General features: G+C 41.6%; 2 protein-coding genes across 4 annotated transcripts; both read right to left on the minus strand.

Annotated features, from left to right (window-relative positions):
* Positions 1-29: 29 nt before the first annotated feature.
* LOC129837208 (deoxyribonuclease-2-alpha-like) lies at positions 30-5,846 on the minus strand. 3 transcript variants are annotated; one of them, XM_055903186.1, is made up of 7 exons: positions 5,718-5,846; positions 5,066-5,163; positions 4,191-4,359; positions 3,474-3,573; positions 3,118-3,282; positions 1,127-1,351; positions 30-968 (listed from the first exon to the last, which is right to left on the minus strand). In XM_055903186.1, the coding sequence occupies exons 2-7, from the start codon at positions 5,161-5,163 to the stop codon at positions 550-552; spliced, it is 1,176 nt and encodes a 391-aa protein (XP_055759161.1). In that variant the 5' UTR covers positions 5,718-5,846; the 3' UTR covers positions 30-549. The 3 variants fall into 3 exon arrangements, with proteins under 3 accessions (XP_055759161.1, XP_055759160.1, XP_055759162.1); XM_055903185.1 differs by lacking the exon at positions 5,718-5,846 and adding an exon at positions 5,495-5,596; XM_055903187.1 differs by lacking the exon at positions 5,718-5,846 and having other exon boundaries at positions 5,007-5,094.
* Positions 5,847-7,363: 1,517 nt separating this feature from the next.
* Positions 7,364-10,596, minus strand: LOC129837794 (uncharacterized). Its single transcript, XM_055904237.1, has 5 exons — positions 10,399-10,596; positions 9,527-10,058; positions 9,111-9,270; positions 8,546-8,772; positions 7,364-7,970 (listed from the first exon to the last, which is right to left on the minus strand). Exons 2-5 carry the CDS (start codon positions 10,034-10,036, stop codon positions 7,830-7,832), a joined length of 1,038 nt encoding a protein of 345 aa, XP_055760212.1. The 5' UTR covers positions 10,037-10,058; positions 10,399-10,596; the 3' UTR covers positions 7,364-7,829.
* Between the last annotated feature and the right edge of the window lie 631 nt (positions 10,597-11,227).

Here is an 11,227-nt window from a genome sequence, read left to right on the forward strand (position 1 = left end):
GGAAGTTTAATGAAGAACATTATGCAAAATATTTGTGCACCCCGCAACAACAGTACTTTCTTTATTCGGACAGAAGACAGTCAGTATCTTTGCCTGTTTCAAGCTAAAAGCTGAAAAAGTCACCAAACGTTTGACTAAAAAGTTAAAGAGAATTAAAGAAAAAACATTACACATACTTTAACAATCATTTTTTTAAATCATTTGTCACATAAAAAAGATTGAAAACAGACTCATATAAAATGTCAAAAAACATACCTGAGATCACAATCAACATTGCCTACAGTCATTAGCAACTTATAGAACTACATAGAACGTATCAAAATGCTCATTGTTTAATGATTATAGGAGTGCCACTTCCCTTTCAAGTATGTTTCTATTCATGGCAATTTATGAAACACTCCAAAACTGCCATAAAAAAAATGAATTTGATGCTTATTAATCAACATTCTATGGGGTACCTTGTTCACGGAGCTCAATAATGCTAATAAACCTAGCTGCTCAGTGAACTGTGTGCATACTAGTAACTTTACACTGCTGCCACACTGATGCTTACGGATTCACATCTCCCTGGTAGTGCCTTGCATCCTCTACGTCCACATCACACCCGCTGGTCCCTCCCCCGCACATCTCACACTCCAGCGCCGCTGTCCGATAGGCCTTCCACACCGTGGCGTCCTGCAGACACACTGTCCCGCCCCCTCTCTTCTCCTCAGCCTCGTTGCGGTTGATGTCGCCCACACACACCCAGCCAGCAGCTCCATCCAACCCACCCCCGGTGGTACTCACGGCCCACTTGGAGTGGTCATTGGAGGCCTTGAAGGTGATCCTCCCGCCTGGGGAGATAAGCTGGATGTCCAGGACCTTCCAGCCCAGGGAGCAGTCAGAGTGCAGGATGCCAGTGGAGTGGATCCAGAACTGGACTAGGAGGTCTGACTGGAGGGAGGGAGCCACCCAGGAGTGGTACAGATCTAAAGGGAGACAGGAGGGGAAATGGGGATATTGTGGTTAAATGTTGGGACAATCACAATGACAAAACGGTAATGACATGAATAGTCATTCTTACCATGAAACAACATTTCAACAGTACAAAAAATGACAAATGAATAGTTTGAAAATTGTTCCTTACCATTATTGAATGATCTCCCCTTGGCAAAGCTGATGAACTCGGTTCCACCCAATGAGGTGAGAGGCACACTGCGATTGGATGCAGGTTGGGTGTGCGGTAATCTGCTATAGGCCATCTGCCCTTGGCTGTTGTTACAGACATCAGCCAGTGCGGGCACCAGAGAGGCCAAGGAAGCAGGGACACCACAGTCATACACATTGGGCTGGTTGATCTGCAACTGCTCTCCTGCAATTTAAAACATAATACATGTCAACTGAACACTTCAACTGAACACTTCAAACATTTCAATCAATGAATTGTGTCAAAAGTAAAGCAAATAATGATGAATTGACTGATCAATCTGTCTGTCTGTCCGTGTGATTCAATAGCGTCGTCCGCGTTTGGCCGGGGTAGGCCGTCATTGTAAATAAGAATTTGTTGTTAACTGACTTTCCTAGTTAAATAAAGGTTAAATAAAAAATTCTAAATAGGCACCAAGTTCCAAGACAAGTACTATCTTAATTAATGACACTCATCTTAAGCTGAACAAAAATATATACGCAACACATAAAGTGTTGGTCCCATGTTTCATGAGCTGAAATAAAAGACCCCGGAAATGTTCCATACGCACAAAAAGCTTTTTCAATTTCAAATTTTGTGCACAAATTTGTTTACATCCCTGTTAGTGAGCATTTCTCCTTTGCCAAGATAATCCATCCACCTGACAGGTGTGGCATTTTAAGAATCTGATTAAACAGCACAGTCATTACACAGGTGCACCTTGTGCTGGGGACAATAAAATGCCTCTCTTTTGTCACACAACACAATGCCATAAACGTCTCAAGTTTTGAGGGTGCGTGCAATTGGCATGCTGACTGCAGGAATGTCCACCAAAGCTGTTGCCAGATAACTGAATGTTCATTTCTCTACCACAAGCTGCATCCAACGTAATTTTTGAGAATTTGGCAGTATGTCCAACTGGCCTGACAACTGGAAACCACATGTATGGCGTTGTGTGGGCGAGCGGTTTGCTGATGTCAACGTTGTGAACATAGTGTCCCATGGTGGCGGTGGGGTTATGGTATAGACAGGCATTAGCTACGGACAACAAACACAATTGCATTTTAACAATGGCAATTTGAATGCACAGAGCTACCATGAGATCCTGAGGCCCATTGTCATGCCATTCATCCGCCGCCATCACCTCATGTTTCAGCATGATAATGCACGGCCCCATGTCACAAGGATCTGTAAACAATTCCTGGAAGCTGAAAATGTCCCAGTTCTTCCATGGCCTGCATACTCACCGGACATGTTGCATGTTGTGTTTATATTTTTGTTCAGTATAACTCCACGAGAGACATGAAACTTACAGAGCAAACATCGCACAGCGGGAGGAGTATGGTCTCTATGGTTACAGTGCCATAGAGGATAACCCTATCTGTCACTATGGTAACAGCACCATTTGCTAGCCAGGTTGTAGTGGCACTTGCTACTACAATATGCTAAAATGCTAATGACCTAAATTGTTTTTGCAAATGTTATTTTTGGTTCACAATTGTTTTGTCAACATTAATGTGGCTTTATTAACTGTTGCGTAATAATGAGTTAATTGTCATTTTTTAAGTTCATTGCATGCAGGTTTTTCAGTGATAGGGGCAGCAGTACTTTATCATTAGATACCCACTATTACTGTGGAGAATGACTATGACATAGCACTTAGTTTGTAGGGTCAGCAATAGTAGTACGGCACCCCTGGAGAAAATTACGGTTAAGTGCCTTGCTCAAGGGCACGTCAACAGATTTCCCACCTTGTCGGCTCGGGTTGTACGCACAGACAGTCTGTCTCAGCATGAAACAGTCACATGAAATAGAACACATTTGTGTCTTCATGAAACAATTCATTCACAGTTTCATGCATTATAACAGGGTGGATAATCCAAGATACTTTTTCAGAATTCTAAGGTAAACTTATAGTATTCCAAATGACTTTTACAGGATTACAGTCTCACCAATGGCCTGAAAGCGTTCCAGTGGGTAGGTCACACAGATGAAGTTCTGTCCGTTCTGTACACCACTACCTGGGTAGGAATATTGCCCTATTTCCTTTACAGGGGGGAAATGAGGGGTGCTGTGGACCAACCAATAGCCCTGTGTCTTGTCCAATAAGACAACACCTGAGATGGAGAGAGGGAGATAACACACTCATTGAAAGCTGAGTCATTTCACAACAGTACATACTCTCTTGTCAGACAAAAACATTAACATGCTACAAATGGAGTAGCTGGCCAGAGGCCTGGGTGCTGAGATTAACATTATAATGTGATGCCTGTATACAGTATACAGCTGAGGTTTATATTGTCCTGACCTTTAGTGTGGCCACCTCGGCTACTAAGGAAACCAAATCCTTTTTCTCCCTCCTCGGGTGGTCTCTGGTCATTGTACAGGATGTATGCAATGTCATCATTCTGCAAAAGAAAGTACACACACTTATCAGAAGATATACACTTTCATGTATATTGCACACTCTAAACTCAGAAACAAACAAGGTTTATAGCGCCAATAGTGTTTGTTCTTTGATAACATGTCATATGCTGTATTTATTTATCATGGCTGTCTGGGTAAAAAGAAAGCTCCAATTCCACCATAGTGAAAATTAGACAGTGAAAGAAACAACCCACCAAAAAAATTATAGATCCACATTTTGATTTTTTGTGTCATTCTGTCTCATTCCACTGTCACAAAAAAAGGGAGGGGCCAGCTTCCAAAAATAAATCCTCAGCAGTGGTAAATACTGCTATGTGTTGCAAGTGAAACTTAAAGGGAAAATCCACTCAAAAACTATCTTTTGGTATTTTTTGAATTAGTCCACTGTTGATACAGTCCCAAAATGGTTTGCATGCCAGCAGTCAAGTTTCAATATATTTAACTTCCAAGAAACAAAGTGTCACCGGCCACATCATCATGAAAAAACATTTTGGGCCTGTATCAACAGACAACTCATAATTTGTCATTTAAAAAAAATTGTTTAAGTTTCACAGTTCATTCAAATGTGGTCTGATATTAATAATAGAAGGAACCAGACCTTCCCCTGCTCATACAGCTGGCCCACTGTCCTCCCCAGGGCTCCAGTGCTGTCATTCACCAACACGTTTCCATCTGTCCATCCCTCGCTGCCTTTGTCCATCAGTAGATAACTCTGTCCATCATTGGGAAATTCACGATCAACGTGGGGGAATTTGTAGAGATAGAACCTGAGAGAAAGTATTTGATTGTTTTAGTGTTGTTTTCGCATATTTTTTTAATTTAACCAGGCAAGTCAGTTAAGAACAAAATCTTATTGGCAATGGGGCAGAACTGTAACGGCTATCGTCATATTCTTCCTCCTCCTCGGACGAGGAGAGGCGAGACGGATCGGACCAATACGCAGAGTGGTTAGGGTTCATAATGATTTATTATAACGAAACTGAAACTGACTTACAAAACAAATAAACAAAGTGCATAAACCGATACAGTACCGTGTGGTGCAACCAACACAGACACGGAAACAAACACCCACAAAACACACGTGAAACCCCGGCTGCCTAAGTATGATTCTCAATCAGGGACAATGATTGACAGCTGCCTCTGATTGAGAATCATACCAGGCCGAACACAAAACCCCAACATAGAAAATAACACATAGACAACCCACCCCAACTCACGCCCTGACCAACTAAATAAATACAAGAAAAAGGGAAAACAGGTCAGGAACGTGACAAGAACAAAAGATTTTTACTGTGTCAGCTCAGGGATTCAATCTAGCAACCTTTTGGTTAGCGGCCCAATGCTCTAACCACTAGGCTACCTGCCACCCCATACCTTGCTATGCACACTGTCTGTGACTAAGTAGTTAACAGACCTAAGGGAAGAAGGAGGTCATATCAGCTCAATCTTCAGTCTGCCCAGAACCGTTCTCACCAGTCAACGGCTTCCCCTTGATCATTGTAACAGGAGATAGGTGAGGAGCCTCCCTCTTCTGGTTGAAACAGGATCATCAGGACAACAAGTGACAACATCTGAAGGGAAAGCAACGAGGTCAAAATACTTTTAGGAACTGTGAAAAACTATTGCCAAAATGACAACTTCAACATGTGTTGACTAAAATGGAAAAGGGGTGGCTTTAGAACAAGAAGAGAACGCAGCGATGCATTACAAATTACAACAGTAGCCGACAGTCGATGTTAAAATTATGTTACAATGTTGTAACAATGTATCAGAATTAAACTAACAAAAAGTATCCGATTTTGCATTGATTTGATATCTAATTGATTTGTCAACTGCTTTAGAATCAATTAGGATGAAGCATAACCCATGCAAACGAAATTTATAGCCTCCTCAAAAGCAGACCTCGAAGCCAGTTCTACTGCGTTTTCTTTGTTCCCCTGTAATCAGGAGGGACTGATTCAGACCCAGGTCTGCGCACATAATGATCAGCTAGAACAGAAACCCAGCAGGCTCCGGACCTCGTAGAATAAGAAAGAGTTGAATACCCCTGCTATAGCCTATGCCCAATGTGCCCCGCTGTAAGGTTGATTGAAAAGTCTAATTTCTACATCAACACTTAGCCTACCTTTGAGTAGATAAGAATTTGACAAGGGCGCTGATTCTACAGCTTTTCCGTATCCACGTGATCTTTGATTGTGGCGAACTATTCCATTTCTATATTTGAGATGCATCCTTGTTTTGAAGTATGATGTCACTGGGCGGGCTTTTGGTCACGAGTTAATGAAGTGGAGCATTAACGCCCTGGACCAGATGGACCCTTCTGCCTTTTACACATGGGGAAAATCTATTAATTTAAATGGAATCAGAGCATATATGACCATAAAGCAAGCCGCAAACGTATGATACATATTTAATGAACAAGTGTGTTTTCCTTGCTGTTGTCAACCATGGTTGAACAGTTAAGGGATGGAGTTGATACATTTCCTCCACAGCACATATAGGCTAGCCTAACAGCCTAGTTGTCTCTGAAAAATAGATTTCTGTAAACAGCATTAGTGCATTGCAACACTGTAATGTAAAGGCAGATATCTTTCATTTGACAATTGAGTAATGAATATTGAGTGGTTATGGCAAATTGCCTGGGATTGAGAACCTCAACCTCATATTCCACCAAAACAGTTTCTCTGTCTTTGGGACTTTGTTTTTAACAATTGTAAAGAAAGTCTAGATGTCATGCCCTGACCATAGTAAGCTGTTATTCTCTGTGTTGGTTGGGGCGTGATAGTGACTTGGGTGGGTCATCTAGGTGAATTTGTATGTCTATGGTGGCCTGATATGGTTCCCAATCAGAGGCAGCTGTTTATCGTTGTCTCTGATTGGGGATCATATTTAGGTAGCCATTTCCCCATGGTTATTCGTGGGATCTTGTTAACATTTAGTTGCCAGAGTGCACAACAGTAGCGGCACGTTTTGTTTGTTTGTTTGTTTGTTTGTTTGTTTGTTTGTTTGTTTGTTTGTTTGTTTGTTTGTTTGTTTGTTTGTTTGTTTGTTTGTTTGTTTGTTTGTTTGTTTGTTTGTTTGTTTGTTTGTTTGTTTGTTTGTTTGTTTGTTCGTTCGTTCGTTCGTTCGTGTGTGTATGTGTGTGAGTGAGTTTCGGTTTATTAAAGATATGTGGAACTCTACTCACGCTGCGCCTTGGTCTATTTATTACAACGAGCGTGACACTAGAAGGCTAAAGAAAGTTAAAGAAAGTACTTCACTTCAAGTTCCTTGTGTTGCACAGAGCACACTTAGCATTTTGACCTTCGAGCAGCCAGTTGTCATATGATATGATAACTTTTCACTGCTCTTGCTATTATCACTGCTCTTTAATAAGCTTTACATATTGGCATCAATGCCTTCGTCAAGAAGTGAGCAGGTTTGTTATTTTTTCTGATCGTATTCAACCTGCAATAAAGAGAGCTCAAATGTGTGAGTGCCTTTTGAATGTTGAATCACACTTTGAGGAACTGCCATAATAAGTATTCTTCCTCATAACTTACCACCTTCCCTGCCTAGACAGTTCAAGACTTCCTCTGAAAGTTGCCGTCTCAGTTGGAGTGGACTGGAGTCTGACAAGACTGCAGGCTTCCTGGAGGCCCCCAGGCTTTTGATGCTGTGTTGGCCCTTGCATTGGCCCTCAATATCTCTGTGGGGTCCAGTAGACAAAGGCTGAGGCACTTTATCGTAAGCCTTCTCGGGGAACAACTTGAAACACTCTTGATGCAGGTCAAACATTTAACGCTTATTTTATTCTCGTGAGGAGCTGAATTCAAATATAACATGGAAACACAAACACTCATTCATACTCGTTCACTGCTGTGGTGAGCAAAACTTATTTCCTCAAATTGCAATAAATACATTTAAAGCACCCCAAAGCGTAGGGGCATTTTGATTATCATCAAAATTATTGTGCAGTCCACATCCAAATCTGCCCACTCTGTAAGCTTAATATCATACAACAAACATTGGAATTAGTCTCTACAGCATTATGCAACAGAAAATGAAGCCTCTATTATTCACATACTATTTTTTTATTAAATTACTGATGCAGTCATCGATATAGATGATACTGTTAACTCAGACCATAACAGAACCAAATGGTCATGCCTGGTCTGGCCAGGTGAATAAGAAGCAAAAGCCATTGCTCTATAGGGCTACACCCAATTTGAGCCCATCTCCACAGCATGTGCATCTCTCAGGTTCCCAGAATCCCAGGCAACTCAGTCCTCTGGTCCTCCATGCGTCCTCCCTGGACACTCAGCAGTAACGAAAAGAAGTCCTCGTCATCCATAGGCCCTGGGGCCACACTGCGCTGCTCCTCCAGCCTACCCTGGGACTGAAGTACAGAGACAGTCAGAAACACCACATGGTTTGATGCCTATTTTACACTGGACCTGAGGTACGGAGACGAAACATTACACCTACGTAACATCACATAACGTGATGCTTATACACCATATGACATGATATGTTGTTACACCCTACAACATAATACCCAATGCCCATGTTACAGCACATGACATACAGATGTAGGATATTCATTTGATCAGTATTGTTGCAGTAAAATTATCCTTCAGCAACAGCATTTGAATGTTTAGTCTATGATGTTGCATGATCGGTGGTTAGGCTATAAACTGGCCAAATTTAAGCTACTTGAAAAGGGAAATACTGTTAATATAACTGTGTTAGTGCGGGTTTTCCGTTCATTTATGTAAAGCACAAAGTCATTGCATTTCCTGGAGCGCAGGAAAATGAAGATCCTTCATCTGTTATGATAATGTAGCACTGTAACATGATATTAACGTAACACCATATGACATGATGCCTACATGATATTTTGCTTATGACAAGAACAAAATAATGTTTTGGTCAAATTGACTATTGGCAGCTTGGGTGATTACAGTTACTTACTTGCGAGATGAGAATCATATTGTACAAGTCCTCGTTCTGCACTGCAATTGGAGCAGACTTTTTAGGCTTTGTATCTTTTACGCTGCTCCTCTTCTTATTGGCTTTCGGCTTAAGGGGTGGGGTTTCATGTAGTTCCACCCGCTGGTCGTCAAGCCGACGGCCTTGAGAAGTAGCCACCAAGTCAAAGAACTCATCTTTCTGCAGCGAGGTCATTGAGGAGAAATGCACTGTTGGAAATGGAAGGGGAGAAAAGAGAGTGGAGACATGCTACATTTAGTGGCCTAGTTCATTTAGTGTCCTAGTTAATTATTCAAGCAATATTATTTCAATATTTTACTAATGTACAAAAGACATCCTAATATGTGTCCCTGCCACAGTTATATGGTAGAAGCGCTTCAATGGATGTTGGTACCGTACAGTTATTTACAGCTTTTCCCCTTCTGTCATTTGAAGTGAGTCAGCATGTCAATGTTGAAACAAGGGAAGCTAATTGCAACAGTTGTTATGTTTACCACAGTCACTTAGTTAGTTATCACTACAGGGAGTTGTTTTCGCATTCTATCACCTCTGTGGGCTCTGTGGGCCGGAATGTAGGTGTTGGGTTCAGAATGGCACCTTCTCCTTCCTCTGAACGAGCACCGCTGGTCATTGAGTCGTCTTCCTTCTTGCAGAGTAAAGACCAGGTCATACAGCGTGTCTGGGAAGTAAGGGGTTAACCGTTGAGCCTGTGAAAGACAGGTGGCAGAAAGAGTAGTCATTATCAAGGACTTCAAAATGGGGGGTATCACTACTCATTTCAAACAAGCTGGCATTTCCACACCTACAAATTCTGTACCACAAAATGAACCCCTCATTCTTCCACCCCTGGAATGTTGTTTGTTCTTTTTCTATATGTGAAAGAAAACCCAATAACGGAATTATTGTAATTGTGGGCACAAGGGAAATTGCTGTATTTTTTGTGTGAAAGCAAATGTTATAAACCTGTTTTGTGGCATGCTCTGGGCTCAGCGTATCTTTGGGCAACTGGTCAAATGGAAGATGTCTATTTGTGCCAACTTGTAATCCTTGTGATGGTTTGTCCGTCTTCAAATCTTGTTCTGCTGTTTTGTATTTTTCTGTTTCATCCACCATCGCCATCCCCTCTTTCTTGCCATGTATTTTCGGTCCATCCATTACTAATTCATCCATCCCTTTAATGTGCTCAACCCCATCCTCTGTCCCAGTCTCTCCTTTTGCTTGATTTATATGGTTATCCTTTTTTCTTTTGTCGCCATCTCCACTTTCAGTGTTGGTTTTTCCAATCTGTCCATGTCTGGCAGTGGCATCCTCTTCCGCACTGGAGTCTTTATCGTTGCTCTTGCCTGTTACTGGCTCTATCCCTCCCTCAACAACTCTTTCAACATCTCCCTCCTTAATAATGATTAGATCCTCCAAGTGCTCCTCTTCAGCTGTTTCAACTTTGACTTCTGGGTATTCCATGACAACATCCATTTACGTCTGTCTCAGTGTAAACCTGATAAAAAATTAGATGAGACAAATATATCAACGGATGTTCTATTGTACATTATGGGGATTGTGGAACTGGTTCTAAGAAAATGTATTAGGTAATCTAATAGAGTTCATCAAAATGTTAATTCCCAACAACACATGTAGAAGACTTCTAGTGTGACACAGACTGAACGGCCACTGTACCTGTAAGCATAATATGGTATAATCTCAAGAGGGGTGTTTATGAAAAACCAGGACTGGTTTCCTGCTCACTTCTTTAGGCACTGAATTCCTATCTTGGATTGTACTTGCCCGCCTGCCAATCATTACCTTACCCACCCACGCTCTCAATAAGTCTATCGTACCTGTGTTTTCCTGGAGTTCAGTTTCTGATAAACATCATCTTCTTGTGTCCACATTGATTAGGTATGGCATCAGTGATTCACGACAGTTTTCTTCATGAGAACTAATTGCTATCAGTTATGCTTCACATATCACCGTGACGAGCTCTTCCTCGCTCTCTCTCTCTCTCTGCCTGCCTGTCGGCCCTCTAGTCTCTTCCTGTTCCTCTTACCCCAACCCACCCCTATGTATTTGTCCCCTATCTTTCTGCGTCATGGCATTATGAAATATTACTATAAAAAGTGAAGTGGTGCGATGTTATCAAATGGCCTTGTTTTTAACAAAGACACAACTCATAATTTGAGATGAACATCAGAAAGGGGGAAATGACTATGAAGTTTTTCTCTGCTCGTGTTGCATTTTCAGCAGAACAGCATACAGTCAGAAACAGCAACATGTTGAAACAGGCACTCTGTTTTTCTGACAGGGACTGTGGTTTGGCATACTTCCTGTTGACTTGCAGCTAAAGGAGAAGTAGACAAAGTGTGTGAGAGAGAGGGAGAGAGATATAGTCAGATGTGAGATGTTGATTATTTTTGGTGAAGTGAGAGAACAGAGGGGAGGATAATTGCTAATTTGTGTATGTTCATCTATGACTTGTCTGAACTATTCTGTAGTTCTAAAAAGTGTTCTGCTGTGTATCACCCATTGATGTATGAAACTTGCACTGTGCATTCATTTGTCAAATCTGTTAATATTATGGAGTGCTTGTATTGTCCCATGTGGTGAGAGTAGGCCACAACACATCCACCACACTGACCCTCAAACTCTTTTGACTCATCACATACACAG

Source organism: Salvelinus fontinalis, chromosome 38 (genome assembly GCF_029448725.1).
Source record: "Salvelinus fontinalis isolate EN_2023a chromosome 38, ASM2944872v1, whole genome shotgun sequence".
Classification (NCBI taxonomy): domain Eukaryota; kingdom Metazoa; phylum Chordata; class Actinopteri; order Salmoniformes; family Salmonidae; genus Salvelinus; species Salvelinus fontinalis.